General features: G+C 40.4%; 1 protein-coding gene across 1 annotated transcript; it reads right to left on the bottom strand.

Annotated features, from left to right (window-relative positions):
- Positions 1 to 232: 232 nt before the first annotated feature.
- Positions 233 to 23,340, bottom strand: LOC104164479 (neuron-specific protein family member 1). Its single transcript, XM_009703817.1, has 4 exons — positions 22,954 to 23,340; positions 19,329 to 19,445; positions 6,974 to 7,084; positions 233 to 1,665 (listed from the first exon to the last, which is right to left on the bottom strand). The coding sequence occupies exons 1-4, from the start codon at positions 23,080 to 23,082 to the stop codon at positions 1,465 to 1,467; spliced, it is 558 nt and encodes a 185-aa protein (XP_009702119.1). The 5' UTR covers positions 23,083 to 23,340; the 3' UTR covers positions 233 to 1,464.
- Positions 23,341 to 23,381: the final 41 nt, after the last annotated feature.

The following is a 23,381-nucleotide window of genomic DNA, read 5'->3' as shown; positions in this document are numbered from 1 at the left end:
AGGAAAATAAAAGTAGAGCTGACCATGTTTATTCTACTACAGATCTCGAGAAACAGCCTGTACTGATGTTTTCCCTTCATTTTTGTACAGTCTCTACCAAAAAAAAGGAAACTTTTGACATGTCCACTGCACCTTGTGCCATTCAAGTTACATGCACAAAAACAGGACTTGCTTGCCCATATGCTTCACATGCTTGTTTTGTCTGTTGAATTAATGTCTTTTTTGTAATAGGTATTTAAGATTTATAATAAAAATGAAAACATGGTTTGACATAAAGGATATGTTTGTAATTACAATGGAACCATAACGTGCATCCACAATACTATTTTCTTCTACAGCTTCTCCCCTCCCAAGCCAAACATAAACAGTTCTACTCTTCACTCTGTTTTACATGTAGCTTTAAAACAGCCAGTTGTGTTATCTAACACTATTGTTTCACTTGTGATACTCTGTATTTTAGAAAGTATCAAACTGCAAACCATAAACTGAAAGCTCTTTCTAATTAATCAAAAGGGAAAATATTCATGTAATAAAAGAGAAAATTTAGTCTTATTACTCCAAAATTGTATCCAACAAATTACATAGTGGACCACATCTACTGTGAATAGGCCTTCTGCCTCTTAAGTATGATCAAAAGTTGTTGTTTTTCATTACAACATCCTGTACTGTGTATTTTTTACACTATCCTCAACACCCATCACTAAAACTGTCTGTGTTTTTCTGTAACATCTATCATCTAGCTTGTGTTTCAGTGCACATCCTTACCAAGATGCTAAAGCCACAGTGGAAATGCAGTTAAATCCTGCTGACAGCAATAATAAAACATTGAGCATGCCTTGTTGCAGAGAACTTCATTATCACTTACAAATAAACAACAGTAAAGAAAACGTAAGAAAAATGCTACCTGGCAGTTTCTTTCTCCATACAAGTCATTACATTATGCCCTTGACATCAATGCTGATTATTGTTCCTGCTTGAGCGAAAACTAAATATTAAATATAGCTTTCAGCTAAACAAGAGATCACTCTAGTTATGGCTGGGGTGTTTCAGTTTGCAAAGTGACAAAGAATAAAAAAATTAGTTACTAACTAAAGTGTCGGTTCAGACAATCAGAACACATGATTTATCTAAGGTCCAAGCCCTGAAAATCCAGTGAAGAAATCTGTCAGTATCCAATAAACAGCAAGAACATATCTAACATTGGATTTTTTTCTTTTAAACATTGAAAAATGGTGTCAAAGCTCTAAAGCAATGCTGATATGCACCTTGTTTTATGCCCATTAATGTTCTGCAGCAAGTTTTTGGTTTTTTTTTTGTTTTTGCAAAGCAGTATCAGCAAACAGAAGCAATTGCACCATAAACATGAGTAACCTCTAAATTATCCATAATTATATTTAATGAAAAGTTCCTTAAAGTCCCTTAGTTACCTTCAAATGACATAGTGTTAATAATTAGCTTATCATACTAAGCTGATTTCTCAGCGGCTTCCGTCTCCTGTTCAGACAGTTTCTCTTCTGACAGTACCGTCATCCACGGGGACACTGAGCGCGTGATGGTTTGTTTGGCCAGATTGTAGTGGTTTATGACTGTGTAAAATTTCCCTTGAGCACTGGAGTCTTGTTCAGAGTAGTAGTTTTCCAACCCAGCTGGAATGCACTGATTATTCTGAAAAGAAAATCCATCACTTTGATTACAGATACGGTCCCATATACAGCAGACATAGGTTAGTGGGGTTTTTTTTGTTTTTCCTTTTAGTCTAAGCCAACTTTCACTTTCTGTGAGTCAAGATGCAACACACGGCAATTAACTACAGCGTTGTCCTACTGTGTTCAAAATGTTCTTCCCTGCAATCCTTAAACTACTCGTCCATTTGCCAGAAAGACCAATCTGGGTTTATATGCCAGAATAATTAACATACAAGAAACATGCTTGCCTAAAATTATTTTTAAGAGTACTCAATCTCTAGTTCCAGCCATATTCTGCTGGGTTTTTTTCCTCCGCACCTAGTAGTTTGGGCTACAGTTAGAGATGTCTGTATCCCACCATTAGATTAGCTTCAGGCACTTTAATCCAGTGTTTTCAGTCTGAGGGACAGAAATTCATAGAGACATATCGGTGCCAAGGTATGAACAGTTTTATAGCCCAGTAAATAAGACATACAGGGAAAACATTGTGGGTGACCCAGCTTATGTGCAAGTGTGTACAAACATACAAAATACTTCACTCTTGATTGTCAGAAAGACGTAGCCAACAGCAGGCTTTTAAAAAGTTACCTTTAGCTGTGGGACTACATTACATTTCCCAGAAGTGTAAGAGCACTACATAGAAACTGCTAGATGCTCAGAGCTTCTGAAAGTGAAATACCTGATTTAGAGCATTAAATACTGAATAGGATCCAAACTTTGCTGTCATCTTAAAAACCAAAGTGAATGTGTATGTGCAGTGCATTAGTCAGCACGTATCATCTAGCAACCGTTCCAGTGATGATGCAGTAAAAGCCTAGGAAGCAGCTAGTTGCACTGAAGGAAAAAAATGACTTGAGCATATCCTGTGATCCAGAAGGTCATGGGTCTCTCCGCAGGTCCTCTGCCGTATCTTCCAGTCCAGGCAGTCTTGCCTGATACCTCAGAGTGCTGGGGCAGTCATCTGGGCAACTGAACTGACCCTCTCAAATACAAGTTGTGAGTAGCTGCAGCCTGAGGAAAAGCAAGTTTAATTATTTCTACTCTGGCTGTTTTAGAAAGAAATAGGCTGCTCAGTCTTACTGCTTCCAGCACTAGAAGACTAAAATTTGTAATACTACAGCACAGCAACTTTGAACTGCTGCTGTTCTCACACAACTTGGCAAACGAAACTTAACACTGGAAATTTCTGAGCACAGAATTACATGCAAAAATGTCATGGTTTTTAGGACTAGATGCTATCATCTCCAAAGTGTCCATATTTACTTTTGGGTTGACTCTTGTCCTTGTCGGAAAAAAACAAAACCAAAAAGTGGTATAAATAAGCACCAGTAACAACAGTTTCAAATGGTTTAAATCCTAAAGCACAAAATGACTGGGGGAAGATCCATCAGGAAGTCTCAGCTTAACATTTTTAGGATGCAAAATTTATATTAAGAGTGGGGAAAAAAAGGCATCAAAAGATATTTAAGAAAAAAGGAAGAATTGCCAAAACAACAGGCCTACAGGTAATCTTATGAACCTGCCTGCCGCCAATGAATGCAATCTTGTGGCAAATTTGACTGCTGAAAGAAGACTTGCTGTCACAAGACTAACAGTCCTCCCACAGAGTTAACACCTCATCAGTTCTAACCTGCTTGTGTGACAGAAGCCTCATCTGTGTCAGACTCACAATAGTGCTCAGTTACCACATCCACCCAGGTTCAGTTTGGTCATTATCTTCTGTTAATGCAGCAGCCACGGCAGATCTTCCCTCACCGTTTTGTTTGAAGTAGCACTACAAAGCAGATGGGATTTAACCCTGACCAAGCATACACCTGTGCCTATTCAGCACTGTCTTAAGTCAGCAGAGGTTTCCCCCTGGTCATAATCATCACATATGCCAGCTGCAAGGCTGGGACCTGGATTTAAAAAAAAATAAATATCCAGGAATCTGGAATAGAGCTATTTGATATGCATGTTCACCTAGATCAACCATGCTATCTTCTGGAAGTATTATCCATGCGTTATCTGGGATAACTGACACTACTTCTGATGTGATAAAATGACTAAGAAGTAAGTAGATACAGACATCTTTGTAGTGATAATCTCACCCAGTCATGGGATGTAGTCACAATTCCAAATATTTAAAATGGAGGAAAGAACACAATCCATTGATCTAATGAAATCTATCAAGGAAATTCAAGCAAATATAATTATTAGTGCTGAAGACAAGCCAAGATTACTGCCAGTCTAAAAAAATGCCACAGAATCTTGTGTTGCTTTTAGAAGCAATTTGATTTCTAACAGGCAAAATGACTCAGTAATGTTATTTTTTTGTAATCACAAACATGCACATCTGACAGAAGAGTCTAAAGAAACACACAGCAGTTTCCATCTTGACTGCATTTTTGCTCCTGGGATTTCATGCTTCTAGAAAAGACAGGAAAAACCTCCCCTTTTACTTGTTGCTCCTTGTGTACTGCCCAAGGACGGCCCCCTTTGCTTAGCTCCTAAACAAGGCGAGCTGTGCAGCACTCGGACTGACTGAGCAATGGGCACTGGTGTCGATTCTCATCCTGCCGCTTGCCTGAGGCCTTCCACTTACACAGAACATTCCCCTCCATCCTTTTTATTTGTTTCTGTGGTTCCCAGGTGAGAGAATTAACAAGGAAGACCATAAGGAGAAACTGGGATGCTCCAGAGTGAGTTGCCAGTCTCTTGTTTCTTTCAGAACCCTTCTATTTCAGAAATCACTGGTTGCCAGTCTGTATCTGGCTGTATTAAGATGACTCCTTTTGTTCCTTTGATGTGAAGACCCCAGTGGTATTCACTTATAAATAGTATCTTCAGTCACATTGACTTTGCTGGGTCAGTAATTCCAAACTTAATAGATGATGGTGTTGTCTTCAATGCATTGAAATTACTTTGTTGTACTGTCCCCGAGTCTGACAGAACACAGGTACCTTGGCAACAAAAGCTAAAGGGTAACAGATGCAGTATGGAGCATACTGAAGCCCTGGAGAAATTCATCCAGGATGTAAGGGCATTCAGGTCTTTGAGGAAAACTCTGGTGAGTCTCACCAGTAGCCAGTAGAATGCTTGAGAGGAGTGATCTACACAACAGCAGTACTAGGGCTGCATCAGAAAGTTTGAGCAAGTGCAAAATTGAGGCTCAAGTAGTTTAAGATTGCTATAGAAAGGAAGATGAGCACCTTTTTAAGCACGCCTTCATGCCTTGGATGCATAGGACAGCAGAAAGGCTGAAAACACTGAAACCTTTGGAACTGCTCCATGTATGAGAGCATCAAAACAGAGAAGAGAAAGTCTGATTCAGATCTGTGGTAGCTCAGCCTTTATGCAGAGATTCCTCTGGTATCAGGGTTGCTGAGGCAGGGGCCGCCTTTACCCTTAACCAGGAAATCACATCAGCATCCTAAGCCTGGGGACATCCAGGCCAGAGAACGTTGATGAGTCCACCTGAAGCACGAAGCCAGTCCACAGAGACATTGGTCCCAAGGTGACAGACTGCTTCATGTCTCTTAGGATGTCTGTGCCAAGCTATGCCATGACGTATTATGGACTCCCCCCAAAAAAGATGCAAAGGCAACAAATACAAATTCCTGTCAACATTGCTAGTTTCAGGCCTTGTATCATTTGCTAATGTGTTTATCCTGTAAAACTCTTAAAAGAGTTACAAGATCAAAGATGCTGTGTCTCCTGGTGTTATGCCACCGAGCAGCTAGGAAACAGCCTCCAAAAAACCCAACACTGTCAGAATAATAGTAACGCAGCCCTGTGTATGTGCTGCACCTTAAAAACAAACTCTGAGCTATGGGATGCTGTGCCTAATGTCTGTTTCAAACACGGGGCCCTAAGAAGAGAAACCCGACCAGACTCTGTTCACAGGGCAACTGAAATATAGCTCACAAACTGTTCTCCCCTGAAATATTTGCAACACTAGGAAGAAAAAACAAAAGAAGCCAGAAGGCTGCAACTCAAAGGAGGGGACAACATAGTATGAAAGGAATCAGAAGCAGCAGACTGTTACTAGACTTACGACAGGAGCATGTAACTGGCCGTTCCTGGTTAGGATCACATCAAGATAGGCTAGGTAGGAACATACAGTCCATATTCCAAATTGCTCAAAGCCAAGAGAAAGCTTAGAAAAAAAAGGCTATTGTCCCATGAGACAGAAGCTCAGGGGGGTTTCAGTGCTTGTCTGAGACAACACAAAAAAACAACAGCAGAAACAAAAACTGGATCTCTTGACTTAGAACCAAACATTCTAACCACAATATCTTTTGCCCTTGAACCAATGGAAAGCAGTAACCTAAAATTGAGTGCTTGGAGCCAAGTTAATCCAGCAAGGCATCACTGATTGTAATTTTGGACTAGATTTTTGTAAGGTATTTATGTGCCTGAAGTGACAGAATCAAAAGTCCTGAACGGGAACTTCAAGGAGTGCTGAGGCAGCCATTCCTTTTTAAATCCTTTGGAAGATCATACTGGGTACCCATCTGATTCATTACATGACTAAATATTCTTTAAAAATTAGAGGGAATGCCATCATCACTGCTGCTTTTCTTATCTAATTGCAGCCAAGTTCAACCCTGCTAAATTTACAGCTGAGAATCTATGTTACTTTTCTGACTTTCAGCCCAGGTCATAGCTGAGGAGCCGGCACTACCATCTTGCACGAATGAAGTGGGCCCCAGCCTCCCTTTTGGTTAGAACCACTGTTTTTTCCAATAAATGTGTTTTCCCTTTCTTGGCATCACTTCTGGCCTGTGGCAGTAGGGCTCTGAGGTCACTGTTCTAGAACAAGAAGTTCTTTCTACAAAAATAACCCTAAGGTAACTCTGCTACTCTTAATGAGAACATCACTCTGCTGTTTCTTTGACACATATTCCAGAGTCTGGTTTTTTTTTTCTCCAGGTTTTATCATTCTCTTCTTTCCTAAGACACATGAATTTGGAGGAACATGCAACATTAAACCATATGAGCCAATAAACGAGGGCTTTGTCCAGACAACTGCAGACGAAGGAAGTTTGAAGGACACTGGTGTTAGGACTTTTGTTGTATTTTCTATGTTTAAACCAGTAGCAAAATAACAACATTATAAAAACTGTGCAATAGTACAACCTCAATTATAAATTAAGCAGAAAGAAACATAGCAGGAAGCACACTAACCTATGAAAACAAACACAAATTTCTATGCAATACAGCATGACTTAATCAAGGTTATGCAGAAAACAACACAGAGAATATTACATACTCTCCTATTTTTCTAGAATGTGTATGCAATTTACCTTGAAAACAAATCCTTCTGGGCAGGTATGATCGTACTTGTAAACCTTGTAGACTACCAGAAATACAACACACGTTAAGAATGCAAGGGCAAAAAGGACCAGCACCGTTACCTGTAAGGAAAAATAAGACATGCTTATGTTAGTAATGCACTACTTATTATATTGCTTTTTGTTACTGTAGGCAGCAGAAGCCAGCTGTGAATGCATTTTACAGTAAAAATCAAGCAAAGTATAAAAACACCTTCTTAATTATTGAGGGAGAACAGGGAGGCAGCACAAAAGTGTTTCTACCTCCCCCTTCTCAGAGAAGAATGCAGATCATCTGGTCAGTGGCCTGTTGCCTCTGTATTGCAAGGCTTTTTTGGTTGCATTTCTGTTCACTGTACATGAGGCCAGAAGGACACATCAAGATAGCTTGGGTCTGCTGCTTCTTCAGTATTTGGATGATGCAAGTGTAAGTCTAGTTTATGTCAGCTGGTAAGCATGTTTGTTTTCCCTGCGCCTGTCCAAGAATGGAGTCAGGTAACAGTAAGTTAGCACACAGGTAATACAAAGGTGACTCTAGCAAGGCAAGGAGAAAGTAACGTCTGCCCTCTCTTGTTAGGGTAAGAGTTTGTTGCACCTGCTATGAATGTATGGATAGTTACAACAGTAGTCTGCATGCTTCGTTGCTCAATGCTCCTTAATTTATAGGTTGAAACAGTACTTATTTGTCACACAGAGACTGTACAGGAGTAGTTCACTAACAGATCCATAAGGGAATACACCATGTTCAACATAGGGCTAGCCTTGAGGAGTTCTGTTGCACCTCCTTGCACAGAGAAGCCTTTACAGGCTGCGTTACCTGGCACTGACTTTTCACCACGTCCTTAAGTTCCTTCCTGGTCTTGAATTTGGGCTGGAGGAAAATCCAAGACACACCTTAAGTTGAATCTGAAATCAGTGTCAGTATCAAGCTAACCTTTCCCAGGAATAAACTCCGAGCAACGGGAGACCTGCAGCCTTTTAGGTGAGATGGGGGACAGAACTATCTCTAGAATTACCTCACCCATTGACAAGAGAAAGCACAAGATTTTGGCCTAGCAGTTTGTGACTGTGTGCTCTTACCCCTCCCTGCTTAAGCTATAACCACCAGTGGGGGTTATGATGGCAGCATCCAGCTTACTCTGGACATTCGGCAACGGATGGCAACACAGTAGCCACGGGCTGTCTGGAATGGTGACCCAGACATCTTGCTGGTATACAAATATGACTCTAAGTCCATCATCTTACCCTGTCAATAGTAGACAGCCCAGGGCCCACTGAGCGCTCTTACACAGCAGCGGGCTGCACACCAGGTTCTCCCCTTGAGCAGGGACGCCTCTCAAGGTTACTCCTCGAGGTTGAGAGATTCCTTGCCAAAACAGATTCTCGGTAAGTGATTAATAGCGTGCTAAACTTCGAAATCTTAGCTAAGTGATATAAAGGACTGATTGCACATATATAATCCTTTAGACATAAACCACTGACCAAGTCTAGGGCTAGGAGTGGATCCAGCCACACCCAGACTCCTCTCCAAGAAGGAGTTTAGAAAGCAAGGGGGTCCTTTCTGAACCTTGTGACTCAATGGGAGGGTCTCCCCGACAGTTTTGTCTGACCCTGTTCTCTATGCAGTAAATAATCAAGTGTACCTTGCCGTCGAATCTTGTTAAACCACTGTGACGTTTACCATTGAACTTTGTTACACCAATAATGTATATTGTTGCTCCTCTCTTACCAGCGAAGTGCATGACTCCATCCACGACGCAGTTACGCTGCAGAGCTCCCTAATTCTGACCCGTTTTTGTGGAAGGTGCAAGCTGAGCAAATAGTATTCATTACCCAGGAGAGTGTCCCAGATGTGTTTTTATTATTCTAAAGCTTCTACTGATAGACAAATGAGTAGCTCAAGGAGATGACAGAGTAAGAGTGGTTGAGCTTTTTTTTTTGGCAAGTTAGAAAGAAGCCAGCATGCGCTACAGCATAAGAAACAGTAATAAACAGTAACAAACAAGATTACGTGATTAATTAATTAAAACAAAGTACAATATGATCTAAATTTTAAAGGAAGATGAGTAAGCCAGCTACATACACCTCCTAAAAAGAGAACTTAGGCACATCAGGGTCAATTATGCAAACAAGAATAGTCTGGTATTTCAGAAAGCAACAAAAAAAATTGTAGCTTTGCCTCTTGGCAAAAAAAACCCCAAAACATCACACACTCCCTTTATGATAAATCCCAGAACTAATAGGATTTGCAACACTGCAAACCGCGTGTGGCAGTGCGACTAGTACACTGAAGGACTGAGATGAACTTTTAGGAACTTCTCATGCTGGGCAAGCGAACTTCACCATGGGCAGACAACAGCAAGTGCTAAATTTTCTGGCTGAAACAAGGTTGGGGAGTATCGTGTGCTGCTGAAGCCAAGGATTTTATAAGGATTCTTTACAGAAAATAAGAAAAAAAAAAGGAGCGCTGGAAGAGGGGCAGGGAGAATTGCATATCAGAAAGTAATTTAGCAGAAGAAATGTAGATATTAATCTAACAATGCCAATCGAAATGAGACATGGAGCAAAGGGCCTTTCTGGTTAACGGCAACATCTTCATTTTCTCAGAACATTCATTGGATTATTAAAAAAAAAATAAATTCATATTCTTAATGACCCTCCAAAAACTTCACACTCACATCCATTTTCAAATCCAATTAGTCTTTCCCCAAGTTTATTACTCGCTTACATACACAAAAGGTTAACATCTATAGATCACTCTATCTTGCCAACTTCGTATTTTCTGCTCACGTCCCATGTCTCAGTATGTCCTGCAAGAGATAAAGCGCATTTTCCTTTCTGGTCATTCTCTGTGGCCCAGTTTAATAACAAACATAACCCACCCCACTCCCCACAATTTCCGGCCATTCTATGCCCTAGCGCAGCCCTTCTCGCATGTTTTTAATCAGGCCTCTCCCATTTTTCTTCTACGGTTTCTTGGGCCCCTTCCTGTCTTTCCTCAGCCACCCCACCCACACACATGTACAAGGCCCTTCAAACCTTGCATCCCGTCTTCCAGTGTTTTCCCCTCCCCACAACTGTAACAAGCCTTATTCTCTGTTCTCCTGCGAAAATTCTCCTTGCACTCCAGGCTCCAGAAAAACTGACCTTTCTCCCCTAAGCTTGCATTTCCTACTTGGGGCTCCTCCACCCACCTCCCTAATGCCTTGGTGGTATCTCCAAGTCCCACACACTGCCTGTGTCATCCTGTACCCGTATGCAGATGTCCAGGGTCCACCGGCCCCACCACGCCAAGGGGCTGTCACCATGCCTGGGCCCCAACACAGGTCTGCAGCCCTGTCTGCCTATGGGGCCGTGGGCGCAAGGCTGCCTTTCCCCTGCTGAGCTCCAGCTGCTGCTGGGCAGCATGGGAAGATGAGGAACGAAAAAGGAGTGAACGCTCCTCACCCAGCCCAGCAGCTCTACAGCACGCACACACAGAGCCCAGTTCAAGTTGCAGGTTTGGGGTCATTCACTTCCCACTGACTCAAAGCGGGCATTACACTGGTCATTTCACTCTGACAGTCACTGCTCTTACCCTGAGAAAGGAAAGGGAAAAGAGACTAGAAAGTAGGGACAGAAAAGATAAAATCTGGCTTCCCATGCCCTACAAGTTATATTCCACATAGCCTTCGACAGAGGCTGCTCTCTCTAGGAGCACACGCCTGTGACATGGGACAGGGTCACCAAGCAGAACAATGGTACAGATCAACACAGCTGACATTTGTCTCTTCCATAGATAGGGGTAAACAGTTTAAAATGCTCTGAAAAATATTCTCAAATCTCAAACCATTTTAACCATATTCCCTGGCCACCCTACTAGCAGGGAATAGTAGAATTATAACATTATTTCCCAGCTGTAACCATCTTGACATACAGATGAGGCCCCAGGAACATACTGTAAAGCTAACAAGCTATTTTGTAGTTGAGGCTAAACATTAGTCAACAGAAAAAGATTTGTATTTCCACAGTCACCGCAGGATCACTCTCTCGAAGCCTCTAAAACTGTTCTGGAAAGTGATTATGTTTTTTGAAAGAGGTCACAAGCCCAGCACTGTGCGGGTTGCCGGAGCCTGGCAAGTTGCAGAGCCACAGCCCCAGGACTGATTTACTGAGACACAGAGCATTTACCTGTTTCAGTGACCTACGTGAAGCTTAGAGTTCTCCCTGCTCCTACAAGTCATGTCCAGCATGGTTCCATTGCCACACAGTAAGCCACTGAGAAGAGCTCTGAGGGCGCCTGGTTCACAATTCTCGTGGAATCTTTCTCTCTCACTTACTATGTTTCCTCATGTTATTAATTTTGGTATTAATATGTAAATTTTTACACTCATTATCTCCAATAATTTGCAATCACGCTCCATTTGCAAATCCCTAATCAAGTAAGCTCTTGTCCTTCCTATTAGAAAAGAACCTCGCTGCTCTCACCATCTTTCAAGATATGAGTAACTTCTATTTAAGTGAAGGACAGTTGCACATTCAAACGACACAGATGGAGAGAAATCCATCACTGGATTCCAAGGTGATTGCAATCACCTGTTAATTCAATCCACTTATATAATCCTTATAAGCTGAAAATCCTTCTCTTCCTTCTAAGAGCCGTTTTCTTTCACTCTCATAATAACCCACCACTGATGGTCCACAATTGTCAGAATCCCAGCTTCACTCCTAAACCTGAGAGAGTCAGCTTCTCTCCACTGCCAGTAACGCAGCGCGACCCCACCTCTCTGCCTCACCTTCTGAGCGCTCTCCTCCCAGCTGCCTTTCAGAAATAAAGGCATGGAAAGAGGGAAGGTGACCAGCTGCTCTTTAGACTGCTACCAAAGCTGTCATTTTACTGCTTTCTTCCACAGTACCTTTGCACACTCACTATAAACTAAAGGAAAGTTATTCTCTTCTTCCTACCGAGGCACTAGTAGCAACTTGCCCTCTTCGTTAGTTCAAGGTAGGAGAGGATGCAATGCATGTTCAAGCACCACTCTCTCTGTCCTGGAAGGAGATCTTGAATCTCTTCTCTTTATGGCAGCCAGCTGGCTGAGTGCGGGACCCCACACAGTGGGAGCAGAAGTCTTTTGAATAACTATGATCATTCACTGCCATGTACATCCTGCAGAACTCCAAGGTGACTGTCACACCACATGAGTGATGGGCTTTTAAAACACTTTTTATGAAATAACTACAAGACAGCATAAACAACTGTTTCTTTTAAGTAGGAACTCAAAGTGCAGTTTTGTTTTCATCTTGAGAGTGTCCTTTAAAGTTGGTTTTAAGGGGATCTGGCAGCAAAACTAAACGAACAGAAAAGATGACAAGATACTATATATGTGGCAGATTTTTGAATAGATTGTAAGTGAAGAGCAGGAGGACAAGGTCTAGCCAGAAGCCATTACAGTAATCAAAATGAGAGATGACTAATGAATGAACTAAGTGTACCTACAGCAAAAAAACCTGTCTTCAGACTCTCTAAGCATTTAGCCAAACAAATGAAACTCACCAGATCTGACAGCTACACTAACATGTAAACACCTCATGATAAGGCCTTACCATCAAGATCTGCTAGATCTTCCCAATCAGTCCATCTTACTTTGCTACAGCTGCAAAACACTGTATTTTCTCTGCCTGGCTACTGCAGTCTCCTCCTTCCTCACTTTGCTAACTTTTATCGTGCTCCCTTTTTAATCAAACTGGAGTATTACAGCAAAATTCATCAAGTGCACCAACTGTGCCTGCTTCTCTTCACATCCTTTCCTGGCTCCTGTCCCATTCTGAACAAATTACAAGCCATGTTTCAAGGCATGTATAAATCTGCCCCTTTTGCTCCTCTTAGCTCTATCCCCTTCCATTTTGCCTGTAGCCCACTGTCCCACTAAAGCCCGGGTGCCATCTGTTTCTCCTCTGCCTTCATCTCCACCTTTCATGTCATGCCTCCTCCTCTTGTCTGAAATTATTTCATTAACCCACTCTTACGGTGCTGCTTTGCATCACCTTCCTTCATGCTTTTCCTTCTGTCAAGCACCTTTCAGCACACAAACCCACCTAGGAGCACTCCTGTTACTATGAGAAGTGGAACTAAAGTGGAACTAACAAGACATGTAGTAATTTTCACTGCTTAATCCCTGGCATGTGGTCACATCTCATCTCTGCTCTACAACTATGCATTATCTATTTCAATTGCAGCCTCATGGGAACACAACTTTCATTTCTGATTTGTCTGTAAAGTGCTAGGCATAGATTTGGTCCTAGCACCAAACAAAAAGAGTGCAGACACACATTTATAGCGCACCTTTCATATGAAGTGATTTACAATCAATTTATGCTTTGCTCACCAGGGAAATGCAAAGCCCTCTGGGATGAAATACAGTCACTCTGTGCAACCATTTAGGACAGGAAATTAAGATTATTGCTACCCAATTTAAACTACAAGAGAATTTTAGGCAGGCAGACTGTAATTACAATAGATTGCATCTGGCTACATCCCACAGACTAAAATTCGTAAAACATCGCATTGACTTCCCTGCAAATGGCCGTGACCTCCATTTCACCTCTCTTCACTAAAATCCTGCATCTCCAGCTGCACAATGCCCCCTACCAGCACGTTAGAGAACAGTGAAATCAGCTCTCCACTTCCCCTTTATTCCTGCTTTTCCAAAATTATATTCTTGTTTGCTATTACCTAGGCCTGTCTCTAGAAGTTTACATGAAAAATGTACCTGAAACAATGCACTTAAGGATTAAGAAATGTTCAATTTTAAGTAAACGGCAACACAAAAGAGAAAAAGGAACATTCACATCTACACATGCAACATTTGACTTGTATTAATGTACGGAGCAATCCAAATTATACAGAACAACTCGGTACAATTTCCCATACTTGCTATGGGAATATACATACATACATAAGATGACTGGTGACTCAAAAGATAACCAGATGCCTCATTTCAGAAGAGCATTTCTAACATCACATGTCATGTTTAGCTGTATGACTGGTATCTATCTATTAAACTCAACTTCTTCACCAGAACATTCCCATCAAACCTTTGTGCTCAAAGAGGATGATAATTTTGGAGTAGACTGTACAAAAAAAGCAGGAGAAATCAAAAGACTGTCTGTCCTTCTCAAACAAAGACGACAAAGAGAGAGAGAGAACTGGCTTGGGCATTTACCTAGAGATGACTGGGAGCAGCAGCAAGGAAAGCAGATAGATTCATGAAGGTCAGTAACTGAAAAGAAGCTACAGACCCAGTGCTTATTAACAGTGACAGTGCAAGACAACAGAACCAGCCTGCAAGAGAGTCAATTAATGAAACCTGAGGGAGATACTGTTAGACAAAAACAGGTTAACAACACAGTGGCCTCGAGAGTCTAGCACCATGGCTTAACAAGCTGTTCATGGCAGTGTTCCCATCATCTTCCATCACAAGTTACCATGTTTTAGTTTCTTAACTACAGAGATCTGAGGAAACAGTTCAAGAAACCCTGTGACCCTGAGACAAGAACCTTGCTACATTCCCATAAAAACCTAGGAGATATTACTGAGGCCAGGAGAAAGGCTGGAAAAGGTTACTACAGAAGAAGAAAGGCTATGTAAGTGTTAAATCTGGAGAGATCCAAAACATCTTCTGTGTCACCAGTGTCGCAGGTTCTGCTCCAAGAAAAGACTTCTAATGGATACAATAGCAAAGGACACCTGACCTGGAGCAGGGGAGCTGCTGTTAGGCATCCACTTTACTTAAATCTTCCAGCTCTAACTGTAAAAAAATTCCTTTTCGCCAAAAATTTAGCAGGAGGATTGTCAATGTCATATTAGAGAATTATCAAACATTTTAAAAAATGGAAAAATGACAGTTGCCATGCAGTGCCTTTACTTACATCGTTTTAAAATAGCAGTTACACTGAGAGAAGAATCTCCTTTATTTTTCTTCCTTGAAGCAATAATTCCTTGAAGGAAAAATTCAAAACCTGCCAAACACTTATACTTGTGAGCAACTTTAATCCTGTGAGTAGTTCTACTGAAGAAAACAGAACTACTCATGGCAGTAAGTACCTGTCACTCTTCCAGCACTAAGGAACAGACACAGAATATACTTAAGGAAGTGATATCCTGTACAGGAATCAGCTGACATCTCATGCACCTAACAGACTTCTTAAGTGGGAGCAAACAGTTACTCAACACACAGAGTAATCACAGAGAAACAAAGAGAGAAATATTTTCCTTGTCTCTGATTATTTCTGCAGCAATAATTATCATTGGTATTACTAAGAACAGGTAAAAAAGGTCTTGGGGCAGAAATGTTTCAAAGGATGCCCCTTTAATACAGATCAAAAATGGAATATTTAAATATATGTTGCATACATTTTTTCAGTCTTAAAATGACCAGGTAAAACTGTGAGAATTGATTTTGAAAGGAAATCTTGATTCCCTTTCTACAACCACATGCAGACGTTTCAACAACTGCTTGCTGCTTGATAGTAGATGGCTTGCACCATATGGTCCTACCACAGAAATCAGCTTGAGGCTTTGGCTCTGCAGTTAGATGTCAAGGATGAAGTCTGAAGAACTGAATTGCCTTTGAATAGAACCAAATGGCTGAAGGCATACCACAGCTTGGGTTTATTTAAGGGCTTGAAATTTATCGGGAAACATAAGTGTTTGCTTTCAAAATACTTCTGAATGTTCTTTGTTCAGGTTTCCCCAAATACAGAAAAAAAATCTCATGCTTTGATACAACAGACATTTTTTTTAACTGGTACGTTTGTGCACAACTGTCAATTGTAGCCCAATTAAACAGGTGCCAGAACAGACATCGCACTACAAAATCCAACTGGAGTTTGTAAAAATGATGCTCTGTCAATGGAGGAGGCAAAGGTTTGGCCTTAGGTAACTGATACAATCAATTTTCTCCTGCAATAGCTTCCTCCTATGTCCTGATTCATAAGACTCCTTCGAAATGACATTTCCAGCCTTGTTCTGTTATTCTGTAGAGCAGACAACTTACAGGACAGAAAAATCTGCCACGTTCAAAGTTGCTTTCCAGATGTGAAGGACCAACTCCCTACATTAGCCTACAGTGTTCAAAGAACAAAATGAAGGCTTCTGTTTCTCAATGAAAAATAATCTTCAGTGAAAAATTACATCTTCCTTGGTGTGGTTAGTGCCATAAAACTAATTTAAGACAACAGGGTTCTCGGAATCGGGAAGTCTTCACATTCTTCTGGCAGATTCTGATTTGAATTCAGAATGTGGCTTCATACAGGAAAATTATACTTGCAGTTTTCTTTGTAAACATTCTCAGCTCTGTTGTAATAACTGTGGTAATGTGGATTGAATGCAGAAAATATGTTTTATAATTTCTTATTCACCCAGCTGCTAAAACACCAAATGATCTACATGACATATGCACATGCTGGAGCTGCTTCATTTGTTATAATGTATAATTTGTCAAGAACAGCTTTAGACGATCTGCACTGCTGAATCCCAAAAATGCAATCTGCTTTGTCCTTATTTAAGAAATACGTCTTAGAATACACACGTGAACTATCTGTAAATATGACTGATTTTTTTATTTTTAGCACAACATTTGGGCTGTGTCTTGTGGCAAGTTTATGCATCAGTCATGTACAATATTAAAGTCATTAAAACAGCATCTGAAGCTTTCTTCATGAACACAAGCCAAAGTCAATATTCCACCAGTTAAATAATGCATTTCATAATTATAGCAAATATTTAATTTTCAAACAAATATCCTTTTGCTCTCTCAGAATCAACTGCAGCAGTTAACATGATGGTTCACAATTAATAAGGACCCAAGAGAAAGCCTCACACAATCAGTACTTTTCATCTACATATTTATGAAATTTCATCAATTATTCATGTAATATTTACTACTGGGAGTGGTGAATATGACAATCAACCCTGCTGGAGAACCAGTCAATTCTCTTTAAAACGTTGCAAGCAGCATAATTCAATTCTAAAACTGTTATATAGAGATTAAGGGACATTTTTAGGACCCGAATGTTCTGCATGAAACTATTGTTTTCAATTAACTGAATCACAATTTTCCTAACTGATCAACACCCACACTCTTCTTCAGAAGCCTAGACTTACAGCCATGGTATGAATCACCCTGCAATTCCCAAGAGATACCAAATCTTACTGAAACCTCTTTCTGATGCAGTAGTTACCTAGCAGCAAAACCTAGCAACCCTGTAGCATGAGATTAATCCCAGAGCGATCATCATAAAGTAATATCTAAAAGATATTTTCTTTAAGTATGCCATTCAAAGGTATATAAAAATGCAATGCAAAAATGCCCAGTCTTCTAATTGTTCAGCTATAACAATTAGAAAATACTCCTCAACAGCACAACAAGCTATTTCTTTGTTCAGCAAGGTCTCATTCGCTCAGTCCTCCCAACAAAGACAGAAAGAACCCAGATCTACAAAGGGATAAACAAAACATTTAGATGCAACTAAGATATTCAAAACCCTTCCTTATCTACGATTTAATGTTTGAGCAACAAAATCTCTTACTCCTTACAGCTACTGGGTAAGTGCAAAATTTCTCAGGTATAGGTTCTGCTCAGTTGCTTGGAACCCAAGTTATAGCAGCGTACTCAAACTAAAGGCTTTCTCCCCTTTCTCTTCTACAATGTAGCAAGCATTTTCAGATTACCTTAGTGTGACCAGGACACACACAAAAGACAGCCAGACGTAAGCCCTCCTTGTTCTGAGCTGTCCATCTGCATCTTAGCCAACAATATAGTGTGCACAACCCTCACCTGAAAGGAAGGGTATTACTCTCAAGGACTCGTACTATGGTACCAGAGGAGAAAGAGGGAACTTGAGCCAGAATGTAGCATTTTCCCTGAGGGATGGGATGTCCTTGCTCCAAATCAGGGAATAGAAAAACTGGAACTAGGTTTCTTACCTCCTTAGTAAATCCCTGCCACACCCCATAACATCTCTTAGTAGCTATCTGAGGTGGTTCCCCACACAGATTACTGGGAACCTACATGCTTCACTGTAGGGCTGAAGACCCCACCAGGTGACTTACACTTAAAAAGTTTGTCCTGGCAACACTCTGCAAAGTTCCTTTGCAAATATCGCCTAAAGCGCCTAACCCCTCCTTGAGCCTTCACTTAGTTTGTTTAGCATGCTCCAATTCCACAGAGGGCTGTGTATACACTTCTGAAGGCAGGCTTGGGTCTAGGCAGCTTTTAGAATCACTGGTCAGGCACAACAGAACTACCATCTTTGGGTATGCCCTAAAATTGCTATCATGCAAACAGAGATCAGAAGTCTGTAATATAAAGAGAACCCCCATCTTCACTGAAACTCTGTATTTTTCCCTCATACTAAACGTTAGGCTTTCCAAATGTATTTGTACTTGTGCACTGAACAGTGTGTTTGCTTACCGTTTAAAAATGCTTTAGCATCCTTGGGTAAGATGCCAAATTAACAGCACTGAAAAGCTGTAGTATTCCTTTGTTAAGAAAATAGGTAGGAAAGCACAAGCTGAAGTGTCAACTTTCTTACTTTGCTTTACTTACACAGACCAAGAAGATCTATCCTCCAGTAAGAAAGGGGAAAGGTAATTCAGTCCTTGCACAAGTTAAGCTCTCAGCTTTCCTCTGGGACTACTGAAGGGAGTAACAGGGGTGTGGAGACTAAAGAATAAATCTGAGTCAGATGCTTGCTGAACTGTCACCTGTGGGTAACAGTCATCACTGAGCTGTAAGATACAATTGGACCAGAAAAACTGATAGCAAAGAGCTTTGATATACATCCCTGAGCTGCCAAATCACACATTTAACTATTAAAAAAATACATAATGGACTATGACAGTGCTTTTAAGAGAATGGTTTAGCCACAGTGAAAAATGAAAAGTCAGAAAGAAAACAAATACTCTTACAGTTCTTGTCCTTCAACAATAACAGGAGCTTTATCCATGCCATGAGAGCTACTTGCATGCAGCCCACATACACCCTGGCCAGCCACATTCTGAAACCCACACGCCGACCAAAGTGCCTTCTGAATTCATCTGCCAGTGAGGGATTACAAGCAATAATGCTGCAAGATTTCCTTTTGCTTCTAATTGCTAAATACTGAACATATACTAAACAAAATGCTGAACAATACTAAATAACACTGAATTTATTTTTCTCATATCCAGCTATATCCACAACAGCCACTCTTAGTTATAGCTAGTTTTGACTACAATCAGCAATTGATTTTAAGCATTTATGTGAACACAACTGAGTCATTAACATCTTCAGATAGCACTGCTTACCTTAAATCTTTCTGAAACCCCTTCAGTGATACTGATCGTGAATTCAGCTATTTTAGGAGTACGGAACTTTCCCTTCTTGCGATCAGGTTCATATTCTGTTTTCGTTTTGACCACAACCTTTAAAAAAAAATAATCAAAACGTTGTCAGCTAAACTAGCCACAGGAATAATTTATTCATTAACTCTTCTCTTACCTGCTTACAAGCACATCTAGCACAGCTTTTTTTTCCCCCTCCCCACTTCAGTCTAATTCTTCTTTGGAAGTTTAGTTACTTTTCCTGTCAGAGCAATCATCAACCAAATTATCTCTCAAAGTGGCTTTGATGGACCTACAGACAGACTTGTTATGCAACAGTTTTACAAACGTTCAATTTTTTCAGCTGTGGTGGTACTGTGCTGCTCTACTAGGCAAGTATCTACTTAGTTCAAATCCCAATCATGAAACTTCCCACTTTGTACAGTTTGAAAATAGCCACCTCCATTTGCTTCAGGAGATCCCATTAATGAGATTTCAAACTGGAGACCAACAGGATGAGAAGATTATCAAAGAGTGCCCATAGAAATCTAGCAGATGATGATGCTGCCAGCAGCTATGTTCTTTGAAGGCAGGATTTTGAGTTTAAAAGAAGTGAAATGACGCATCTAGTTGCTATTCACTATGTGCTAAACTATAGCTCTTGGCACTCTTATTTTTAACATCTAACTTTTGAATTATCAGCTGCAAGCAGCAAGATGCAGACAAACCCTTGTGTTAATGAGATTTCTTGAAACACCCAAGGCTCTTTCAGTTTATTCCTTGCTATGAGCTATTACCCCAAGCTACACAATTTAGCACCTTACCTGTATTCCTAAAATATTAACTACGTCAGTCGTATCTCTAGTGCTCTCCCAGGCATTCTAAGTGTACAAAATTTTCACATACCTAACCTATTTGCCTCATTTTTGTCTTCTGCTATATTTCAGGATCTTTTTCAAAGTATCACCCTCAAGATGGGGTGCAGTTTATCATACTGACAGTAATACGAAGATTTGCTCAGTTTTCTCTGTTGTTCCAAAGAACAAATATCTAGACTCTTTTAGATTGTTAGAACCAGATTCTATCTTTAACGCAGTCCATAATATCAATAGCAATTACCTTATTCTGAAATTAAGACTGTGACACGTACAAGTAGCCAAGCACTGAAATTAAAGCTTTGGGTTTCCCTCTCCTCAGTTCCCTGAAATGGTATCTAGAATGTGTAACTGGACCTAGACTCAGTACAACAAAGCTTATTAGACACTGTTACAGCATTACACATATATGTGCAGCACATAGGTTTAGAAAGTACTTTACCAATTTTCAGCTATAATTAGTAAGATAATAATTATTAACTATTTAACTTTACAAATGCCCAACAGCATCATGGGAGTCTGAAAATTTCTGGAATACTTTTTAACATTTTACTTCCCTTCCTCCCTACTTTACATTGCATAATCTCAGGCAACTCAAATCACATTCAGCTGACACTGAACATACAGTTCTATCTGCCTGGTTATGTAATGTCTTCTTTTGTTTAATACACCTAAATATGAATTTAAATCAGTGCATCTGTTTAATTTAGAAGCTGTTAAAATCATAAAATTCTTAGCACTGTAGTCACTACTGTTTAAGAAGTTATGTTTCACTGCCATATTGGAGCCTTGTAAGTGAGTAATAAGCATAGATACACAAAGTATGTACTCCTATTCATTATACATGCATGTCTTCATATTTCAGAATCTGATCTGTGTGTCAGTCTTGACTTAATACGGTGGGGGGTTTTTTCACATCAGTTGCTCTGCTACCACGTTTGGGTCTGTAGCAACCAGTAGACACACTGACATGACTAACCAGAACAGTTACAGAAGGAAGCCAGTATGACCAATAAATACACATTTTTATTTTTTCCCCCTCTGTGTTTGCAATAGGGAAGGAAAGGAAAGCTAATATACAAACAGACAGTGGAAAGAGTAGAAGAGCCAATCAAATATTCCTTTATTTAAGCTTCTAGCCTAGTTGTACATTTGCTTTTGTTCAAGGCAAATGCCAGGCAGGTGGGAGGAGTTCCACTCCATTCTAGTAGCAGCAATCAGGCTGGCAGAATCTCTGGGCTCACTACAGAGGCTCTGCTCAGGTTAAACCTATTACTATACAGGTCCCTAGTTCAGACTTCCACTTAGCAGTGTGGTAACATAACAAATTCCTTTGGACGTTGGTCCTTGGTAATCCCTTATATCCAGTCACCAGTTGGCAGGCGTATCAGACACAGTAAGACTTAACTTGTTTTAAAGCCTTAGGGTGCAATTTTGTCCTCAGTTACAAGATTTACACCCATGTAAGTGAGGGCAGAAAATGGACCCTCAGGCTCTCTAACAGATGTTATGGCTTATTGCATTTATGCCTGCCAACTGGTCACCACAGACAACACAGAATGATGTTGATAGTAATTAAAATGGAGGTCACAAATTTATTTGTATTGCCTACAAGCAACACTCTACCAAGGCAAATTTCACAAGCTAAAATTCTTTACCCCAAGGTAAGATTATGTGAATTTTTTTGAGCTATGAGGAACATATAGTTATCAGTTTATCTAGAAGTAGAACTGAGCTCATGGAAGACACAATACCAAAAAATAAAAATCAGCATGAAAATATTACTGACCATCTCCCAGTTAAATTTTGTATTTTTCAAAGACTGCAAAGCTCTTTTGCCAGATTCACATGTGAGAAACATGTAAGTAAGTATCATACTAAAATAGGATACTGAAGTATGTGAAAAAGTATCCTACTACTGTATGCCTTACCTGTAGTAATACTTATTGAATTCTTTATTGTGAGGAAAATAAACATATTTACAGGCTATTACATCACCTTCCTAAATCCATAACATCAAATCTTCAGTAATCAAGCCATATAATGAGGAATGCAGGATGCACACTTCCCTTCCAACCTGTAAGCAGCATGTTGGACTGTCCCCTTCGAACTACAGAGCATGTGAATCACCTCTTTGGAGGATTTTGAACCAAATAAACTGCCAATAAGAAAGCTCAATGACCTGTTCTCACATCAGTATTTCAGCTTGTCTGGGGCTAGCACTAATTTCCTACTGAAGCAGAGAAGGAATATGGAAGTTCTTTCTCTCTGTGGCCAGTCTGACCATGCACATCTTGCAGAGAAATAAAGCTGTGCTTTACCCCCCCCATCAGGGAGGCATTTTCTAGACAGAGAAAATTCATGTCGTTCACAGAGAATACACAGTACCTTCCAGATACAAAAAAGAAAAGATACAGAATAGGAAGGGCTACAACAGTACCCCATAAAGAAGCCTGCATTTTTATTTCATATGTATACTTCATACAGCAGTACTGAAATCTATATATGCTTATTGCTAACATTTCCCACTGCTTCTTAATGTAAATCACTACTACCGGATTTTCATTAGCTTAACTGTTAGGTGGGTTTTTTTCCCCCAGAAGGAAGTAGAATGACTTAAAACATCTCGTATTTCTTAACATTTTTAAGCTGCTTGTTACACGTAACCCATTCTTTTGTTGTTTGCCTGAGATTTGGGTGTGATTCTCCAGGGTGGAAACTAAAGCCTAATGTACCTTATCAGGAGGTGGGAACTGGAGCTGATTGACATCCAGGGGTGTGATCAGGGGGATGGTGTCAAATCCATCCTCCAAAAGGGGCTGCTTTGTGCTCTTCTCGCTGAAATTATTCCCCAGTTTCACCATTCTTCCAGGATAGAGGGATTTTCTGCTGGCACATACAGGCACACACGCACAGAAATGCAACACGTCAGAAACTCGGGGTGCACCAGACCTTTCCCCAGCCCCTGGGGAACCCGAAATATCTTATGACCAAAAAACCAAACAAAAAAAAATAAATTACGCGTTGGTCGCTGTGACTCGGTTACATTTTGGCGTTTTGCGAAGTAAGAACGATGGCCAGCGCTTTTATTGTCACAGTTCAAAAACAAAACCAAAAACCACATAAAAAAAAAAACAATCAAAAAAACCCCAAAACCAAAAGC

Source organism: Cariama cristata, unplaced genomic scaffold (assembly GCF_000690535.1).
Source record: "Cariama cristata isolate BGI_N322 unplaced genomic scaffold, ASM69053v1 scaffold5757, whole genome shotgun sequence".
Taxonomy (NCBI): domain Eukaryota; kingdom Metazoa; phylum Chordata; class Aves; order Cariamiformes; family Cariamidae; genus Cariama; species Cariama cristata.
The sequence above is the reverse complement of the archived record's forward strand: the minus strand, read 5'-3'. Positions and strand labels throughout refer to the sequence as shown.

What these genes read in the sequence shown, in the direction of transcription:
- LOC104164479 (XM_009703817.1), bottom strand. Translation starts at nt 23,082, where the DNA reads ATGGTGAAACTGGGGAATAATTTCAGCGAGAAGAGCACAAAGCAGCCC. An exon ending in GGGTTTCAGAAAGATTTAAG is followed by an intron (nt 7,085 to 19,328) that starts GTAAGCAGTGCT and finishes TTTTCCTTACAG; the next exon opens with GTAACGGTGCTGGTCCTTTT. An exon ending in CAGAAGGATTTGTTTTCAAG is followed by an intron (nt 1,666 to 6,973) that starts GTAAATTGCATA and finishes TTTTCTTTTCAG; the next exon opens with AATAATCAGTGCATTCCAGC.